The 21,693-nt window shown below is 36.6% G+C and overlaps 1 protein-coding gene across 1 annotated transcript in view; it reads right to left on the bottom strand.

Annotated features, from left to right (window-relative positions):
* Positions 1-21,316, bottom strand: part of ANGPT1 (angiopoietin 1) — a 151,701-nt gene extending 130,385 nt beyond the window's left edge. Inside the window, exon 1 of the mRNA XM_036406337.2 lies at positions 20,694-21,316. Coding sequence (XP_036262230.1) covers positions 20,694-20,990 — 297 coding nt within the window. The 5' untranslated portion in view covers positions 20,991-21,316. The remainder of the gene's footprint in view (positions 1-20,693) is intronic.
* Between the last annotated feature and the right edge of the window lie 377 nt (positions 21,317-21,693).

Here is a 21,693-nt window from a genome sequence, read left to right as displayed (position 1 = left end):
GAGCAAGACTTGAAATCAGTTCTGGAGTCATTGCAAGATACTTCAGATGCTCTTGTTCCAAATATCAGTGTTTCCAAGAGCAAAACATTAAGAAACAGAGGCTCTTCAAGCTGACATGTTTAACACTGCTCCAAAACTGTTTCCCCTTTAAATAACTCCAAATTATTGCTGCAAGAATATTTCATTAAAAGAGTTCAAATGCAAAAATTGCAGTGGAAACCTGCTTTTTAGGCAGGATTTGTCACTTTCACTACCAGGCTCCTGTGTGACCCAACACAAAGTGATTTCCAGGCTCCCAGCTCTGCACAGAGCCACTGAACAGATTTGCAGGGACCTGTGACACAGAAAGTTCTGGGATTTCCAGCTGCAAAGGACCAGACTCCCAGGTCCTCCAAGGTTAGAAAGCTCTTGGCTGAATTTCATCCTGGACAGCCATAAAGCCAGGAGTTTCAAAGCTCGTGGGAGCCATAACATCCAGATGCCAAGGATTCTGGGTCAGCTTTGATTCCTAGGCACTCCAGTTCCTCCATACTCTGGGGTCTCAGGGAATCCAAGACCTGCAGCACAAAGCCAGCTCATCAGACTGGCTGTTTCTGAGCCAGGATTACATTTCCTTTCACAGATAACTATGAATAATAGATCCTGATAAAACTGAAACATGATTTCAAAATCTTGGAACATTCCTGAAACTACCTGAATAATTGAGCAATAACTGGAAAACTACATACAATGAATGATGAAAGGAAATACATATTAACGAAGAAATAAAATTATGAAATAACTGAGATGCTTAAATAGAGAGATCATAGAATACCAATTTATAATAAATAAAAAGACTACAAGAAAGAAAGAAGGAAAGAAGACAATTAGGTGGTGATGTAAATGCTGCAAATCAAAGGTAATCCATGTATGGCCCAAAAAATGAATGAATTTTTTGCAGTTTTTCATAACTATCTTGTATGAAGATTGTGGAGGCAGATGGCTATTTAGCATCTACTAATGGAAGTTCCTGTCATAAAACATCATATTTATTACTTGAGGTTTAAAAAAAATTAAAAATTAGAGACAGGACTCTGTACAATTCTACTCTCATTCTATATGAACAAGTCCAGAAAGTGCTACTGTGATGATTGAAAGTACAGAGTCCTAAACTAACAACAAACTAAAAGCAACCAGCTTATTTACTTTGAAATAAAACAGGCAAAAAAAAAAAAATCAAGACAAGATTTTACAATATTAAACGATTTCCCTTCCTATCTTTAAAATCTAGTTTCCTCTTCATCTACCAATTTTCAGGATATTAAGCAGAGGTGTTTAGGGTCAATGTGTATTAATTTCTTACTGCTACAAAACCTTTTGATATGTTAATTAGGAATTCAATATTTAAATCACTCTATTAATTCCACCAAATCTGATAGACTGGGAATAGTATTTAATGACAAAAGAAAATCCTGTTAAATTAAAGTTTTGTTACTAAGAGCTATACCTTGCCCCCAAAGCAAAAGAGGTTAGTATTAGTAAGATAAATTCATGTAAATTGTCACTGCTTTCATCAGATTTATTGTTATATCTCAATTTTCTCTATCCCTAGGTAAAAAATAAAGATACCTGTTTTCTAACAGGATAGTTGAACAGCACACTCTGACATATTATTTTTAATTACTTTAACATCATACCCACTTTCAACCAAGCCAGCCTTGTTGAAGACAGTTTTTTTTTCACATTTGTAATGCAGTTAGCTAATGTTCTTTCTGAAGTCACTATAAGGAGATTCTGCGACAATAAATAATAAACAAAATGTGGTAAAAGTATTCTTCCAAAATATATTTTAAGTCTGTCAAAATTACGGATGTTTTCAGTTTTATTCAATATCCTTCATTTACAAAACATGTGAATTCCTAGATGAGACATAATCCCTTTTGCATCATGTTCCTCAAGACAATGTGCTCAAGTAATGTTAATTAGTTAATGATGTCAAACTTTCTTTGGATCACGCGCTGAAATAAGAGTAAATGTAAATTTTTCAGCCTCTACCAAGTATGGCGAGTATCTGAAAGAAAAAGCGACATCACCAGAAGTCACTGAAGTTTTATCTCCAGCTGAAAGCTGATCTTTAGTAACTCTCAAAATCTCATTTGCTAGTAGCAATCACCAATTTGAAGTGTATTTACCTCTCCCAGGTTCACTTCTCAGCATAGCTCTTTGTACCAAGGAACCTAATCATGTTTGGAAGCCCTCATTTCTAGCTGCTATTTCTTACATCCTTTAGGGTGTTGCCCAAAGAATGGATCTTGCAGCTGTCTATGAATCTCTTGGGCAACAAATGCAAAACATAAAAGTAGGAAAAAAAATTAAAAACAAGCATTCATTGAAGTTAGTGACAATTTAATTCAAAAATATGCTTGGAACCATATGTTCAAAATGATGTGTACATATGCAAAAGAAAACAATGCCTGTTCTGCTTCTAATTACATTTTGTTGAATTCAGGCATGCTTTACAAATCTACAATAAACAAAAACAGAAAGAGAACAAGAGCAGTGGATATTCCAGTAATCAGAACTGGAAAAAGTGAAATTAATAAAAATAAAACTAATATTAATATTCCATAGCCCTGATAACATAAAGAATGCTATAAAAATATAGATAATCCCTCAAGTCCACACAAAAGCTGTTTTTTCTGTTGCAAGAAATATTTGGGGTATTGGTAGTAGATCTGTTAATTTTTTTTAGTTGAAATGTAGTCTACAATTTTTCAGACATAACAACATTGTTCCTTGAAATTTTCTTATCATTCTTTCTTCCCACCAAAAATTTGATATGTTTTCTATTCAATAGTTCAGTAATGTCTTCACTGCTGACATTCCTTACATTTTTACCAAACCTGTTTGTTCTTATGACATTTTATGTATTTTAATGAATTTTTCCCTTAAATGCTATGCAAGAGAGATGACAATGGCTTGACCTAACAGGCTAAAACTTCTAACCTAGAAGTAATTTGAAAAACTGTAAATCAAGCCAAAGTATGCTATTTTAAATATTTATATGAACACAGCTTTTCTAAGACCTTCAGTAGAAGACATGTGAACATATAGAAAGAATCAGGTAAAATAGTACACAGAATAAATTTGGAAATACACACATAACAGCAACATATAAAAACACACTGCTTTGCTTGGTGTGTCTGATAATTCACACCATGTGGTCTTAGGCAAATAAGTGGCAACATGGAGTCCTATAAAAAATCAATTAAATATCCATATTTCCATAATTATATGTTCTGCAATGAATGATATTTTGCCTCTGATAAAAAATATTTATCATAAAACAGTAGAAGAGTGTTGAAAAATTTGATCCAAAACTTTGTGTAGAGAGTAACCCCTTTAGAAGTGTTCATACTGTGTAAACATTTTGCAACAAACTCATCTCTCTTATTCATAGTAATAGAATCGTTTAGGCTGGGAAAAGGCTTTAAGACCATCAAGTCCAACGATTAACCCAGCACTGCCAATCCAGCAATAAACCATGTCCCTAAGCACCACATCTACAGTTTTAAAGACCTTCAGGGATGGTGACTCAACCACTTCCCAAAACCAACTGTTCTAACTACTGAAGTGATAATATAGTAATATTTTTATTGTCTTTTACAGCAGTAGCCAGATTAAGTTCTGGCTGTGCTTTGGCCTCTCTGATTTTCACCCTACAGAACCTTATGACATCATTGTAGAGCTTCTGAGTGGCCTGGCCCTTCTTCCATAGGTCAGAATCTCTCCTTCCTTAGTTCCAGCCAAACCTCTCTGTTCAGCCACTGCCTCATCTTTCTGCGTGTGTCACTTGACAAACAGAAATAGATGTGAAATAGTTTGGTATTTCCATGTGTGGGTGTTGCTGAGGATTTGTTGCACCACAGCACTGCTCCTTTGTACATCAGGGCTGGTCTCTTCAGAAATACAAAAACGGCCATTTTAGAAATTGAGCGAGAAAAGGAAATAGCATGGATGTGTGCAGGAGGTCTGACCAGTTTAATTTTAGTTCCTACAAAGTAGTCCAATTCATCAAGAAGGCATCAAGATGCATTGAAAATGAGGCTTTAGAGCAAGCATGAGCATCCAGAAGCCTACCTGATTTAAATCAAAACCATTCCACTAACCTTGGTTGAGCAGTGTAGACTTACAGCTAATTTCACACTATGAAATTAGCCTACAGAACCCAAATTTTTAGACAGCAGTGGGAGGAGTAACCTGAGAGAATTTGGATATTTACCTATCTGTATTAGTGTGGAGTCTTTTAATAGCTATCATATAAAAACTGGAGCTACCTCAGGTCTTAGTTTATTGTTGGCTGTACTTAGGTTTCTGAAGTGCCTAAAGGCACATTAGCTTGTAGCTTGTGTACCTTGGGTTGCCCAGTGGGTAATAATAAGAAAATTACTGCCACCTCCAAGCTTTCTGGGTGTTTTGAAGCTTTTTTCACTGACATTTCTAAAACGTGTTGGGATCCTGACCACGAAAGGTTGTAGAAGTATGATCAGTTGTTGCGATTCTCTAAAAAAGGAATGTAAGACTGTAAAGAGCCTGGAACCTCTGTCAATATTGAGAGAGCCATAACAGGTGTATGCATGGAACTTACAGAAATAACACTGATTCTTTCATAGGGCCAGAAATTTAACCAGCAGAGTTAGATATGTGGTCTTGATGGCACTGAAATTGCTTGAGTTCTGCCTTTGACATCACTACAGCTGGTATTTCTAGCTAGAATCTTTATTTATATCAGAAAATTTAAGTAAACCATTTCCAATAATCTGAAATATAATCATTACAGTATTTTCTTCTCAAGTTTGTCATTCATTTTGTAAACGTTGTTTAAAGCTAAAAATCCTGTGAATGTTTACTGCAATGAAATTTCATTTCTGCTAAAAAAAGAAGTGTTCCTATTCCACTATGTTGCATTTAATACATATTATTCAGTTGTCATAAATTGTGAAGGACAAGTGATTTTTATCTACACTCTGTAATTAAAAGAAATACTGAAAAACTGCATTACTTGCTTCCATGTAGTAATACTATAGAATAACTTCTGGATTTAAGAACTGGGCAAACTATTTTATTTCATGCACAAAAGGTATCCTAACCAATGGCAATAACAGTCAAATTTTCTTTGGAAACTACAGCTTTAATAAACAATTTTTCAAAAGACACTATGTAAAAGAATCACAGACATTAACTTCCTTAGTTGCTATCAAAGATAGTACAAGCTGAAAAATATGAGCAGGTTAAAAATTCAAGCAGAGAGCATTTATGGGGAGGAAGACTCAAGCAGCCCTTATGATTTTTTGTAAATTTTATCTGGTGACCTTCACAGTAAGAATTTTTTTCTCAGTGTGCTGCAGTGTAGAAGCTCAAAACTAACGTGTATGTGGGCTTGGTGACAGGTGTATGGAATTAGAAGACATCTTTCTCATAAGAAGCCAGAGGGATGACATAAAACCTTACCAAATAAGATATGGAGGCTCCAGGAAGTTCAGGAAGAAAAGCACCCCTGGTTTTCAGGGCATCTCTACCCAGAGGAATTGGGCTGCCCCATCCCTGGAAGTTTTGAAGGCCAGGTTGGGTGGGGCTTTGTGCAAACAGGTCTAGTGGAAAATGTACCTGACTGTGGCTGTGGGGTTGGAAATAGATGGTCTTTAAGGTCCTCTCCAACATCAACAGTTTCATGATTCTAATATCCAGATATGCATTTCCAGTAAATCACTAAACAAACACTGGACCGTTATCATGTGTTCAATTGATAAAATCAGCAGACTTCTACAAAATGATTGCCTTAGGACTAACTTGGGTGAGAGTAGAATCAGGTTCTGGTACTATCTTGGTGTATGAAGGAGAAGCCTAAATGTAATATTTGTGTACAGCCACAGTACATGGATGTATTTTCTAGCAAGAAAAGGGATGCACTGTTTTGGTATCCTCCTGTTTATCTGGAAACAGTTGCTTCTGCTGTTCCTTTTTTTTTTTTCTTGAAGATAGAAAGAATATGCATGTGGAATGTTGTTGATACAGAAAAGATCGGGCAAACTGTCCCCACTGAACTAGAGGCATCTGAGTTCAAAGAGAACTATTTATAACGTTTCTTCCAATGCCCTGGGTTTTGGTTTAATTAAGAAAAATAACTTTTAGCTGGCTAATTTAGCTCATGTGGAAGGGAAAAAAAAATCAATCTGCTGATTTTATCAGCAGGAAAATGTTTTCCAGTGACACTTCTTTCAGTTCTTGAAAGATATTCAAATTTTTAAAAGAAAATGAAGATTAGTTTATAAACAAATAGATAAAAAAGAGAGGGATTACATTATTTAACTAAGAATTCCGGCCTCTTCGCTGGAAATCATAGCATTTTGGTTTACAGTTGCTCTGTACCATAAGGCTGCTGTTACCTGAGGTCTCAAGACCTCAGATTGGAGAGTCTCTCTTTTAGGAGTTTGGAGAGTTTTCTAGTTTAAGGTATTTTGAAAAAAAAAAAAACTGAAACCCAGCCCACCCTAAGCCATTTCCTGACTGGCTTCAGCAAAAGAAACACAAAAAATTACTCAAATGTCCACTAGATGCCAGATAGAATACAAGACTAGGTTTAAGTTAAGATAGTCTGCTTGCTTGAGTGCTTCTGTTTCAATAAGTATCTCAGCTCCTCTTTGGAATTTTAAAGGACTGAAAGAAAGAATAGTGAAAAAAAAGGTAAGACAAGTTTGGTTGGTTTTTTTTTTTTATGTTCTTTTTGACATGAAATAAAAAGGAAATACTGAAAATATCTCTATAAAATTATTCTTGTGAGATGTACCTCATGATCCCCCTTTCAGGCCTGGAGAGTGCTTGGAGTAGGCTGGATGCATACTAAAAGCTGTACACTGATTCCTATCCTCAAGTGAACAAAAATATCTGAGCTTGTCTGCTTCTCACAGGCTGGACTTGAGTTCTCTTCTTTAAGCTACAGCAGATTGTTATTGGATTGTTCCACTGATGCCAGTGATTACATTATTTCTAACTTATGTTGTTGTTCCAGGGCTTTCTAAAGGTGTTGGTTTGTTTGTTTGTTTGATTATTATAAAACTGCCCCTGCTCACAAATTTAGTTGGTATCTTTCTAGGTGTGTGGAGGAAAGAACTGGCTGGGGATAGAGACCATGTTATCATTTCATATCTTGCTGTGGTACCCCACAAATTCATGTTGACACAACGCAATGATTGTAGAGCATATCGTGTGGTAGCACGTCATCCATTCTTTTTGCCTCTGATTTTCTATAAATAACAAACTTCTGTCTCCATGGGTGCCAGGCTAGTGTTTTGCAACATAGCACTCCAACCCTTTAAAATTCCTCCTGACCATCTGGGAATTTCCTGTTCTGCCAGATAGATTTGCCTGGATAGTGCTGGGGTTTGTCTGTCTCTTACTAGAGAGAAATCCCCTTATATTAGGGCTGAAACCTTATGATGTAGGTGAACCCAGATAGCTGGTACCAATAGGTAGACCTGGAACTTCTGAAAGTGGCAGGAGAAGGAGAAAGGATGGAGTCAGCTTAAGCTGAGTGGGCCTGAGGTTGGGAAAACCCCTTTTGGGAAGAGAAATTGAGCTTAGTTTTTTCCTGCTGATTCACTGTGAGCAGCATCAGGCCAAGCTCCATATATATACATTAACATCACATTCCAAGTGAGAGTCAAGACCTTTTTCTCAGTTTCTAATCCTCTTGAGACTCTTTAATGATAATATTTTGGGTTTGTGGACTATGTTGAAAACTTCCTTTGAGTTTATGTTCCCATAGAAAATTACTAGTTTTTCTAATTGACTTTTTTGGTAAGAATTATAATAACAACACCTAGGAAATATAATGGCAATGCCAGGCTAAGCCTAAGAGAAGCAAAACCAAAATTAATATCCGTTATGGTAGAAAAAACACTGAGCAACTCTGACTTAGGTTGTCTCAAAATATAAAGTTTGAATTCCATTATGAGTAGCATTCTAAAAATAGTCTTGCTTCAGCTTTCTTATAATATTTCTGAATGATTGTACTATGGAAGTGAAAACATGCCAGCATTCAAAACCATGCTGATAGAAGTAACACTTAGCTGTCATCTTGAAACTTAAGAATAATGAAAATAGGAAATATACCCTAAAACACATTTTCAGTGTCCCATCATGGTGAGTTATAGACCAGAGAAAAACTAAAAACAAAGACAAAACTAAACAGGACTAATTCTAGTGATCACAACCAGAGTTTTGATCATGATTTCAGGAGCTTTGTATGATTTTGGTAGGAAAATAATGAATAAAAATGTTGAAGTAGTCTTTAAAAATTCACATGAAAAAAGATGTCACACTTGGTACTTATTTTATGGAGCAAGAATTCATGTCTTAACTTCATGCCCATAACAGTGCAACAAAAACATTTTCAGTCTTGCTCAATTCTGCTTCCAGGAAATACCCCAGGGGGTGAGTGGCCAAATTACTAGATGTTTCCAAGATGCGCTGGAGTACTAAGTCCTGGCTCAAGGAAACTTTTCTTCTTTTTCATTTTTTCCCTCCTACTTCTAGGGTTTATAAGGCAGTTTTTTTTGTAGGAGCTATTAAGGTAGAACAAAACAAATGCTCTTACTGGTTTAGCACTAAAGAAATACAATCATTAATCCTAGCTTTAAAAACTGAATTCTTGACAAGTTCTTTTATTTCAGTCCGTATTTAATTTTATAAATATTTTTACTGTTGGTACATCCATTTTACTTTAAAACTCAATATATAAATATGTTGAATAAACAATTACATACTAAATTTATCCCTGTTTTGTATAGTGGCTTGTTCAGCATGTGCCATAATGTTATCATGCACTGACAAAAAAAAAAGGTATTTAATGATAAATGTTTCTTTAGTTAAGCTGGGCAAGGAAATATAATTCTCCTTTTTTTGAACTTTGTGTCAATGTTCTCTATAAAAAGTCTCTGGACTTCTCATTCTCACCCACTTATCCAAAAGAATAAAATATACATGTGCTTGTTCAGTGTAACAGAGGAATTCCAATTCAGTTCTACCTCCTGTTGAAGTCCGTGAAAAGTAGCTATGTCCTTGTCCTAACACACCTAACACCTTGTCCAACACAATTTAATTATGAAATTAAAACAATTTATTTTACTGGGTTAAAGCTTGCCTCATGAATATTTGAGGCATATATTCATATGCCTCATCCATATTCCACATTTGAGAACCCTTGGAGCATTTGAGGTCAAGCTCTTAGATCTTGCAAAATTTAAAATGGGCAAATTTGGGCAAATGCCTTTCCAGTATTCCTGACCTCTAGCTCATCATCATAAACTGCCCAAGGTTCTTGCTTGATGCTAGTAAATTGTTTCTTCACTTAATGGTATAAGCAGCAAACATGAATACTGCTTATGAGTTTATCATTGATAGCTGCAAGGGCATTCCTGGTGACAAAGTGACGCATTAGCTACAACCTGTAATGCCCCACATGGCATTTGAGTTCCATCCAGCATTTCAGCCTGGGATGCGTTTTAGATATACCTTGATAACCAGCAAAATTTGGAGAATTTCTAGTTTCCTCATTAAAAAATGATGCTGAGCATCTTCTCTTACTTGCTTTTATATTCTTAAGTTTAGAAAAAGAATTTTCTTGTTCTTTTAAAAAAAGAAAATCTTATTTTGATTATGATGAGTTTTTCTTCAGCAGGTTTTACTACTACTATTTGTAGGGCCACACACCTGTAAACAGTTTACATCCGCATTGTTTCAGGACATTTTACTGAACACAGTGCTGTATACCAAAGTAATTTCTCAGTCTTTTCTGTCACATCAGGACAACGTACTTAGTTGTGTGTACTTTAGTGATAGTTTGGTACCTTGGCAATCATAAATTTGTGGATTGTATCATTTACCCTCCTAGGAAATTTAAATCTTACTCAAATCTTTTATCAACCTCAAATGGACAGACTTCTTGCTCTGACGCACCACCCTCACCTCCCACCTTATATTTAGCCTATTCTATATCTCTCTGGGTCCCTTACACTTTGCCTGAGCTGACCCTCCCTAGACTGATGGTCCGTAGTTAGAAACTGAGTCATCAAGACCAAGATATTTTGTTTCCATTTATGATTGAATTAATTCTGCTGTAATCATCTTTTACTTTTAACAATAATCTTATGGTACATGGCAAACACCTCTTCCCTTGTGTGCCTCTGCAAATACAGTTGTCTTGCTTATGCTTCCCTGCATAAAACTTTGGTATTGTAACAGGTAAAAACAGTTATTTTAATAACTGACACGAAGGCAGAAGCTCTAATGGTTAAGCTGTGGGATGTCATGGAGGTCAACAATGTCAGAGGAATATACAAAAGAATATGTATTGCATCAGCCAGAATTCTCAGAAAAGCCAAGAGATCCAACTGGATCATCCAAGGAAAATGTGAAGAGTAACAACCTTAATCATCGCCTCTGTATTTCACAGGCTAAAGTGATAAAGAATTTTGCAGTCCATATCTCCTCCACACAAAAATAGCAACACAGAAAAACCTTCTAGCAGAGCATTGATGGCCTTTCCCATTGACAGAAGTGACGCAGGAAAGATAGGTGGCCCTTGACCATTTATCTCTACTGTGGTAAGTCTCACAGAGTGAAGTATGAAGTTTTAGCCAAGGAACAAAGGGGAATAGTTCATTCAGGAAGAGATTAGATCATCTCTTTGAGCAATTTTCCTTCTAAGCAGATCCTCAAAATTCCAGGCACAGCACCAAAGGCATCGTGGTTTGGGGGTTTCCCATTACTGTGTTGATTTGCTGATGTGGCCTAGAAGGCTACTGGAATTTCCTGATGAGTTAAGACTGGGAAGGGTAAATATTTAACTATGACACAAATAAATAATACTTAAATGATAAAGGCAGTGATCCTAAATCCTCATTTCTGTTACTTTGATCTGCATATGAATGCCCAATTTTTGAAAAGCTGCAGCAGTCTTCTTTGACTTCTTTGGTGTTGCAGGAGACTTCAAGGAAACAGATATGAAGCATTTCTCTGAGATTTCAGAAATATTGAGTAATTTCTGCACAGGATTTTCAATTTTTAAAAAAACAACATTTTTTAGGAATAGTACTCTGATAGTGATAGTGATATTATTTGAAGATCCTTCCTTTTTGAGACACAAATGCAATACTCATAAGTGACAAGAGAAAGATGTGTAACTGAGTCTATGATTCACCCTCACTGTTACCCACAACTGAACTGATGGCAGAATTTTTAAGAAATTATTTATTTAATACAGTTTTCTTTCCTTCAAAATACTTCTGCATGAGAACTAATGTTCACAGAAAATAAATACTGCTAAAGCTAGTCAAAGCTGAATATATGAAAGTGAAAATCAGCATTGTTAAACAGAACCATGGGTGTTTTAATACAAATTCAAACATTCATTCAATACATTGCCTAGAAAAAGAAAACAACAACAACAAAAAAAATTTAACAACAAATAAATTATTTTTTCCTAAATCTGCACTGTGCCAGACCATATTTGCAGGCAAGAGATTCCAAAAGAAAAATACACTTTTATAAACATAGGCTGACAACTTTAAAACATTCATAAATAATATGATCCAGAGGGCAGGCAAGTCCACAACAATCCTGAAGATAAATGTAAATGCATCTCTAGAGATTGTACTAGGACTTCTCCTTTGATTTTTGCAGGTATTTAAAATATGTTCTGTGAATTCGGATTGTATAAAAGTGAAATATTAAAATGCATGTCAAAATATTAAATTTACATATCAAGAATCAGATTTTTTTTTTCACCTACAATCAGGACATATGAATCCCACTTTAAAGAATGAATGGCCTTTGGTAATGACTCAAAGTTTGCTTCAACATTTAAAATAGTGGGCAGGACCACTCACCTGCCTCAAACTCAGTGCTTTTCTCTTTGAAACCTTGCAAGTTCCATCTGCAGTTTTAGGTTGGTGGATCACAGATCAGGAAGCTAAAAGTCTGACTGCTATCAGTATTACCCCCAAGACTTAAATTTTGTAACTTAAATAGGATCTTTTAAGAAAAGTGTCTTGCATACAGAAAGCTTTTAAGGGAAGTTCAGATGTGAAAGAAGGAAGGACCAGTCTATAAATGGCACATCAGCCATCAGTAGAAATCATTTTTAGATTCAAAACTGATTAGCACCAATCTGATAATCTGTGTTCTAGTGTGAAAGAAGCCATACTGTCAAAACCAGACAAATTACTGTCTAAGGTTGTCTGCTCATACTCCAAATTTTCTCCCATAGTTCTCTAGTCTTGCCTGAATTTCATCCTGGGAGGAATGCCCAGAGTTTATCCTATCTCTACTGTGATCTCTCAAGCCTCCTTGGTACAAGAGGAGGAGAAAGAATATCAGTACCCAAATTCTCAGGCAGAACAGAATCAGAAGAAAATTCAGCTAACTGGATCAAGTTAATTTTTGTTGTTTCCATACATTCCTATTTCAGAAGGAATTCCTGGTACCTCTATATGCAACAAGACAACTAGAGACAACATGACAGACAAATGGCAAGAATTTAAAAATAAAAATCCCCAGAAGAAGTGATGAAAAATTATAGCTATACACCTCTGCTATTTTCTATTAAAGAAGCAGATGTCATGCATGCACAGAGCACAATCAGGTTTGTCTTGAACATAGGCACATGTAAGGATAGAAACGTGCCTGGGATGGGGAGAACAAAAGTCCAATACTTCTTCCAGAATACATGAAAATTCCTGCTTCATATACATTCTGGAAGGAACAAAAGCAAATGTGCTTTTGTAAAATGTTTTTTTCAGCAATGCAGCTGGGGAATTGTTCACACAGAATTAATGCATATACAACAAACAAGATTTCATCTTGCTACCAATTTTAGTTTTTTAAGCCAACATGTCATTTTGAGAACAACAGATTGATAGCAGGTACATTGGTATAAAACATGAGAATGGATTTAAGACACAACACTTAAAAACAGATTTCCAAGTATCTTAAAACCAAACACTCCAAAGACCAAAATGCATTTATGTGTGCAGACACTCATGCTCCAGACTGAGTTGTTGAAGAGAAAGAAATTTTACAGACTTCTTAGAGAGTTTTTCATCATCCACTTTTTACTTACAGATCTTCTACACAGATTTTCCAACTGCAACATTTTACATGGACTTTCAGCCTATTTCTCTCTCCTTTAAGAAAAGATTAGTAACACAGATCATATGATTCATCACATACTATCATATAACAGACCTTTAGAGTACCTCTCCTAAAGACACACCTATTCCACCATGAAACTAGCATAGTTCTCTTACTCTTACCCTTTTCTTATTATTTCCTTTTCTTTTCTTTTTTCATTTCTCCTCCTAGAAACTAGTCAAGAAAGTTTAAGAAATTTGCTTCACTGTAGCTCCACGGCCTTGAACACAGATTTTCTATATGACTTCCTCTAAGCAATTACTGCACTATCTTAAACAATTTTTGGTGGGTTTGTTCCATTTAAATCTGAAAGCAAATCATTTATATAGTGTAACTGGAGCATCTTTCTAGCTGACCCTGTACCTGTCTTGCTTTGACCATCTGCATCATATACATGTTAAGTGCTGAGTGTAATTCACTGTTAGGTCTTGTTTAGACAAGAAAGTTATGCTAGTTTGATTTGTATCAGTTTTAAACAGGGAAAATTAAACTGGTGTAAGTCCCTGATTAGAATTCTTATCCCAGTTGTATAGTGACTTACTTACACTGTCTTAGTAATCTAAGTAACCTGATTCCTAAATAAGACAATGAAAAGTGAATCTTGCTCTTTGTGCAGAAATATTAATGAGAATGCAGTGCAAATGGGCAACAATTTATGACATTTCTAAGTTATCCTTCCAAGTGAATATTCACCACCCTGGTGTTTCATAACACTGTCTAAAATATGCACATGTGGTTGCAGAAAAATAGCCTTGTGTTAAGTACAGCTTGTTTCATAAGAAAAAGTTTTTTCTAGGAAATATGAAACTATTTCAATATCCTTTTCCTGATCAAAATTCAACCCCTTAACAAGAGAGGAAATTCTTATGCTACTGGGAAGACTTTTACACCAGGGCTGTTTATTCAAGACACTTGAGCTGCTGGTGCTAAAGATGAGTTCACAGCAAACTTAAACAATGATGCTGATTCTAGAAGGTCCTCATTTACTAGCTCTTCCTTGTCTGCAATTGTTGTAAATACAGGCAATAAGACTGAACTAAGCTAAACTGTAAATTGAGATGAATAAAAGTAGACGGTTAAGTATCTTCACCTTTCAGATTTCGCTTGCAATAGGTCATGCAAATGACCCCAGTTTTGATAAAATCAAGTTTATCCAAATTTTTTGTTAATTTTGGGAAATTAACAAAATTAATTGTTTATTAATTAACATTTAATTTTGCTAATTAACAAAAATAAACATTAGCACTGAATAACAAGGTATTCCTCACTGGTCATGAGAATCTGTACAAGAATCAGTTCCTTGCAGATGGATACAGGTTGGAGCAGCAGCTTGATGGGTTTTAAAAACCCTGCAAGAATGAGGACTATTCTGTGAGCAGGACACAAATAACCCATTTAGCCAACTGCAACTTTTGATATTCTTGGCTTTACAGATGTATATTCATTGTATTTGTCTGCTTATTTTTTATGAACTACTTTAGTTACTTATCGTTACTTTCCTTATAGTTACATTATAGTTACTTTCCTTCCAAATTATTTTAATCTCACAATTTTCTGTAAATATTGGAAACATTATTATAATACATACACTGTTAAGAAAGTCTTTCTTTCCACAAGAAAGACTCCAAAAGCAACACAAAAAAATAACAGATTAAGCCTCCCAACAGCATTGTGAAATTGAGTAGTAGTGCTATATCTGTATTAGAAACGGGAAACTGGAATACTTAAAGTTTACAATTTCCTAGCAGTCACAAGTGAAGTCCATACTGCAGGCATGGACAGAAGTAAAGCTTAAATCCATCACAGTTAACTGAGGCATTTAAATCAGTAAGCAAGCTGCTCAGGATTTTCCTGGGGTCAGTGAAGAGAAACAGGGACTTCCACAGAACAGTTCAGACAGCTGAGTCTTCCTCTGGGCTTGCTACTGTCTCTTGACATGGCACTAAGAGATTCCCCACAGCAAAGTAAAAACTATTTGGGTAACTGGCATTCTCCTGGAGAAGCTGGCAGCCAGTGACTTGGACAGGTGCACTCTTTGCTGAGTTAAAAACTAGCTCTAAGACTGGGCCCAGAGTGTGATAGTGAATGCTATTTCCAGCTGGTGGCCTCATGCAGTCCCCAGGGTTCAGTATTGGGGCCAGCCCTATTTAGTAACTTTTTTAATCAACTGGATGAGGGGATCGAGTCCATCCTCAGTAAGTTCACAGACTTCACTAAGTGGAGTGGGAGTGTTGATCTGCTGGAGGGTAGGAAGTTTCTGCAGAGGGATCTGGACAGGCCGGATCTGTGGACCAAGGCCAACTGTACGACGTTAAACAAGGCCAAGTGCTGGGTCTGCCCTTGGGTCACAACAACCCCCTGCACTGGACACAGTGGCTGGAAAGCTGCCCAGTGGCAAAGGACCTGGGGGTGCTGGTTGACAGCTGCTGAATGTGAGCCAGGGCATGTCCAGGTGGCCAAGAAGGCCAATGGCATCCTGGCCTGGATCAGAAATAGGGTGGCAAGCAGAATTAGTAAAGTGATTGCCCTGTACTGGGCACTAGTGAAAGCACACCTTGAATGCTGTGTCCAGTTTCAGGCCACTAAATTCAAGAAGGACAGTGAGTGGCTGGAGCAGGTCCAGAGAAGGGCAACAAAGCTGGTTTAAAGATAAGTTTAAAAAGTGTTTAAAGGTAAGTTGTATAAGGAGCAGCTGAAGGAGCTGAGGTTGTTTAGCCTGGAGAAAAGGAGGCTAAAAAGGGACTTTATCATTCTCTACAACTATGTGAACAGAGGTTGTAGTGAGGTGGGGTTGGCCTCTTCTCCTGAGCAGCAAGTGACAGGACAAGAGGCAATGGCCTCAAGCTGTGCCAGGGAAGGTTCACGCTGATGTCAGGAAAAAAGTTCTTAATTGAAAGGGTGGTTAAGCATGGGAACAGGCTGCCCAGGGAGTTAGTGGAGTCACTGTCCAGGAAGGTGTTCAAGAAACGACTGGATGTAGCACTTAGTGCAATGATTTAGTTGACATGGTGATGTTTGGTTCAAAGGTTGAACTTGATCTTGGAAATCTTTTTCAACCTTAATGATCCTATGATTCTATAAATCTAAGTTTGGGTGGGATGATGCAGACCTGACATACCCAACCTCATTACTTTTCCCCCAGTGGTGTTTTTTTTCTCCCCAGGACACACAGCACTGTAGGAGTAGGTTGCTTGGTTAAATGGGAACAAGGAGTTCTCAGCACCCTGAAAATGACATAGCATTTACTGGATATCAGTTTCATTTAGAAAAACTCTCAGTGCTCCAAATGAGATCTCCCACTGGGCGTCTTGGTTGGACAATTCTGATGACTAATAAATGTAATATTTTATTGTTACCAGAAATTTCCTAATTATGGCTGTCATCACTGTAAATAAACACATTCAGTTCCTACTGAAAATTATGATAAAGCTTTCCCTCCAAGCATGGGAAATTTTTTTAAGTAATTTGCTACCAAATGTGGCAACATGTGAAACTGTCCTTCAGTCTAATTCCCTGATTCTTCTGCTTCTAAAAAAAAAAAACTTAATTGCCAAATAATTCTCCAATAATGTAAAGCTTTCAGGCATTTCCACAGTTGAAGTATTGTCTTTTTCTTGTGGGTACATCAGAATATTCCAAGGACTTGAGATATTTGACTAATGAGCTTTGAAAAGCAGGCATGCTTTTGGCCAATAGATTTTTGGGGGAATATAAGCAATTTTGGATTTACACTCAAACATTAATTTTCTTGGAGCCAGTTTATTTCCATTACGTTATTTTTACTCCTTAAATTTGGATTTTATACATATATACTTGCTCATTGAGTAGTACACTAAGAAATCCCACTAATTTTTATTCCACCCTTTCATGACATTTGTGGGAACTGCACTTCAAATATGACTAGAATGAGGCTCTCCTTTGGATACGAGAATTCATTGACTCCAAAGCAGAAGGGAGGACCCAGATTAATAAGTAGCCTCTGTGTCTAAAAAATAAATACAGGTTTGAGCTGGACACCAAATAATGCCCAGTTTTGGATGCAAATTTCTCACTGTTTTCTTTTAGCTCTGGTCCACCTTGAAAAAGGAAAGATTTACTGGAAAGCCATTCTTTGCACAGCTCTGTTAGTAATGCTCATACATGCAGAATAGCAGATTCCAAATCCATTGACCACCTTGTGTTTGTGGAAGTTAGCAGGAATTCATCATGCATCTCCTGGTTGCATTTAACATCCAAATATCATGTGAACTTTTAGGTCACATGTTACATTGCATTTCTTTTTTTTTGGTTTATCTACCTTCTTGTAATACTTGTATGTGTTAGCTTCTAATAGTATACTATCATTAAGCAATATTTTTAAGCTTTTATAGTACTCTGCTTAAATAATGATCTAGAAGAAAAGAAGCAGTGGATCATGTAAAACTCACTCATTACTGTTGTAACCATTGTTTCTGCCATTTAGATGTCAGGAAAAGTATATGAAACACTCATCTATAGAGCTATCCTGAATGTACACTGAGTCCATCAATACTGTAAGTTCAGCAAGCCAACAGCAACTTCCTAAGCAAGACATGATGATAACATTTCATGTAACTCCTCTTTGGCAATCCTTAGACACTGCAACTAAATACCAAAGAGTGTCACGTGAGCCAGTCAGTTACTGCAAGAAAGAAAATGTGATGAACTGTTTGTTTTGAACTATCAGTATAAACATATTGCAGAAATGAAACCCAAGCTTAAACAATGGGGAAAGTTATCCGGTATTAAAATAAACAGTTCTAGGAAAAACTCTAAAAATGTTTACCAAGTCATCTTCTTCTGTGGAGTTTCTGTGCAGAGCATTTTGCCATGTCCCTGGTTTGTCAACCAACCCCAGTTACACTGATTATAGATATGCAAATTATAATGGACAAGGCTGGGCCTTAATTGCCTATAATTGGCTCCCAAAGCAAGGGCATTTTTATCCACAATCAAGCTTGTAGATCATCAAAGAAGCAATTTTGCATTAAGAAAATATTTTTTTTTACAGAAAAGTATACTTGTTTTGCTTCTAAAAATCTGATAGTTTGGATATTAAATAACATTTTTAAATTAAAACTAAGGCAAGCCATGACTCTTACAAAATTTCACAGTAAGTATCTTTCAAATGTCACAGGGCAGCATTCGTGCTCAGAAAATAATTCACTTTGCCAAACATTGGCTATGGAAATTTTTATTGGAGGCTATATATATTACCTGAAGTAATAAACACAACACTTTTATGTAAATCAGACTATTTATAAAATTCTTAAACATTCTTTCTGATTATAAGTATTCTCTTCCAGTAAAAGACCTGCAACTGTTAATTATTCTTTAGTTCAATCACAGCAGGTGCATTGTAAAATGCTGCCTAGTGTAGAAAGTTTAGGGGGAAAAATGAATGCAGACTATAAAAATGAGATGGGAGATACCTACGTAATATATTCATTACACTTGAGCATTATGCAGGTTTTGAAAGGAAATGAGTTATGGCTGAGATGCTTTGTAGTGGCAACAGCAACAAAGCAAATTCAGTATTCAGAGATGCTATAAAGGAGCTGCATCAGCCTCATTTGTTCAGAGTGAGACATGGTCCTTCACACAGAGAAACAGGTCCTTTCATTCCAAGGAAAACTGACACATGGGGATACATGCATAATCCCAGTTTTATGCTAACTCCTGGGAGCAGGAGACTGGGGGCTGGGAGGGAAAGGAGGAGGGGAATAGTTCGGCCCTCAGCCAGTTTTACAATCATTGCAGAAGAAAGCAGTCCTAATATAAACCCCTTACACTGGGCTTCCTACCTGTTTAATCACTTCCCTCCAAAGTGTGAGAGGACTAACCCTCAGACATTCACACTCCAGACACTCAGATTTCCTCATGATCACTGTGAAACAGTGATCTTAGTTCAGTCTCTAGTGGACAAACACAGAATAAGTTAAGTCTTAGAAGCATGATTCAGCAGGCAATTTCCTCAAGTAAAATCATATGTGTATAAAAACAGAAAACAACTTTCCTCTTTTTAGTGCTTGTCTCAGCCTGCCAAGGCACAGTAAAATAATTTATTTTCCTCTACATAAAACATCTGCTTATTTCCAGCCCTATATTCCCCAAGGCAGATCAAGACATTAAAAAATGAGGGAAGTAGTCTGAAAATTAAATACTTGGTAATATTTTCTGCACAGAATCTTTTCTCTCTTGCTATGGTCAGATGCAAGGGAACAAATATAATTTACCAAAAACTTAGGAAATCCTCTCTAAAAATTCTAGTAGAGTTAGGGGGGTGGGGGACCTGTATGTGCTTTTTTAACACATTTATGTCTTATGTACTGTCTGGATGAAACAAAACTTGTAAATGAGATAGGTTAGCAGCAACTGTGCTAATATGAAGTTTCAGCAAAGCTAGTAGAGTCATTAGAATTTTATTGATGTTCATTCTTAGTAAGAACTTCTGTTGGAGTTAAATCCTGCATCTCTCAAGTGCGTACATACAGAAGTTTTCTTGTACAAGATTACATGACTAGCTGCATCACTCAATTGTGCAATTTTCTAAGTTTTGCCAGGTCAAAATGGCAGCATGTGAATGGGAATATCACAAATAGCTGTACACAGACTGTGTATTTATTTTAACTGGTCAGCTACAGCAAAACATTTTCTTTAGCAAGGTATGATAATATCTGTGCAAGACATGTAATTTTACACACGTGAGTAATCATGCTGACTGGGACTGTTCAGATGAGTGAAATTATTCACATATTTAAGCCTTTCAGACCCAAATTTCATAAAAATAATTACTTCTATTAAGTTACTGCAACACCTTGAAACCCATTTTCCCCTTTCTAGGAAAGAATGCACACATATATAAACACAAATTGAAGAAGGCTGTTCAAGACCAGTGTATTCAACATGATTAAAAACGTTTACTGTGAAGTTTTAGAAGGGTGAATGCCTATATATTTTCCTGTTTCTTTCCAGCAATCAGCCGGGTAGAATAGTATTACAGGATCTGTTTATGGAGGAACAATGATATTCTTAACCCAGTGCCCTTAAATGCTGATTTTTAAAATGCTCTCTTTTGCTGTCACAGTAGCAGGTATCCTGCATGACATCTGAGCTGAATCTGTGAACTGTAAGTAGAGGTTATAAGAATTTAGTAAGTTCTGTCAGTAGAGTCCCTGGAGGATTTTTGTGTCCTCTGACTCACATGCATGCATCGTTTCTTGAAAAGAAGCCTTAAGAAGTCACATCTTTCAGTAAAGTGAAGAAAATTCAGCTCCCAAAAGCAATGAGGGGTGCACTCTGGCTAAAACATTTTTCTCCTACACAGCCAAGAACTGTATCAATCCTTATTAGTTCTGTTCTCCTAGAAACTAATGAAAACTTTGAACAGCATAAACATCCCCCAAAGAAATCATTTAGTGAGACACAAAAAAAGAAGCACTTACTTTTTGCAGCCACTGAGTGTAATTTTCCATCACATGTTCCAGATGTTGCAGTTTCTGGGAAGAGAAATCCTGTTCCACGTGAGGAGCATCTCTCTGAAGAGCATTTGTGTTGTACTGGTCTGTTGTGCTTTCACGACAGTTCCCATCCTGTTCTGGCAGAATGAAAGTGTAGGTGCACTGCCCGTGCTGAACCCGGTTAAATCTTCTCCCACTGCCTTCTGGACCCCGACGCTGGTTAGTACAGCCTACAAGAGCAAGAATCACTGCCAGGAAAGCAAAGGAAAAGAAAACTGACATGTTATTATTACTTTCCTTTCCTGCTTTAAGAAAAACTTTTTCTTCCTCTTTCTTTAAATTTGTTCTTAATTTCCCTCAAAGTCTTTAAAAAAGGAGCGGAGCAGCACACTTTAAGAATCAAGCTTGGATAAACTGGTTGTTTTGGTTTTTTTTAGAATTTCACTGTGAGGATAGCTTCCTTAGTTAAAATTGGGAATATTTATTGCATAGTAGCTAAGATTTATTGTTTCCTCTCTGTTACAGTCCAGCATGTAGCCTGCTTTAGTCAGCTGCATATGCATATCCCAGTCTCTTTCCCCTACACTATCTGCTGCAGAACTGCTATTTTCTCTCAGGCTTCAGTGAGTTTTATTAAGGTTGCACTTTCAAGCCAAGCTGGAAGCAAGCAGCCTTTCACAAGATGACTTGACAGGAATGCGTGTATGAGTGCGCCCCTATGCTAAGGATGGCTGATGGCTCAGTACAGAGGGATCATCTTACAAACTGGCTGGATGCATGACCTCAATCCTGCATGTCTGCCCAGCCCCTGCTGCACACAACTGCTGGGGGCTTTGGGCGAATTCACGTCACTTTAATAAGTAAGTCAGTCCACCTTAATACACTTCATATGTTCGCACTGACCTATTAAAATGTAGATAAAGTGTAGAAGTTTGTTGTAATCCCTGTGTAAATATACAAAGCAGTGAAATTAAAAATACTTTCA

This window comes from Molothrus ater, chromosome 1, assembly GCF_012460135.2.
Source record: "Molothrus ater isolate BHLD 08-10-18 breed brown headed cowbird chromosome 1, BPBGC_Mater_1.1, whole genome shotgun sequence".
Taxonomy (NCBI): domain Eukaryota; kingdom Metazoa; phylum Chordata; class Aves; order Passeriformes; family Icteridae; genus Molothrus; species Molothrus ater.
The sequence above is the reverse complement of the archived record's forward strand: the minus strand, read 5'-3'. Positions and strand labels throughout refer to the sequence as shown.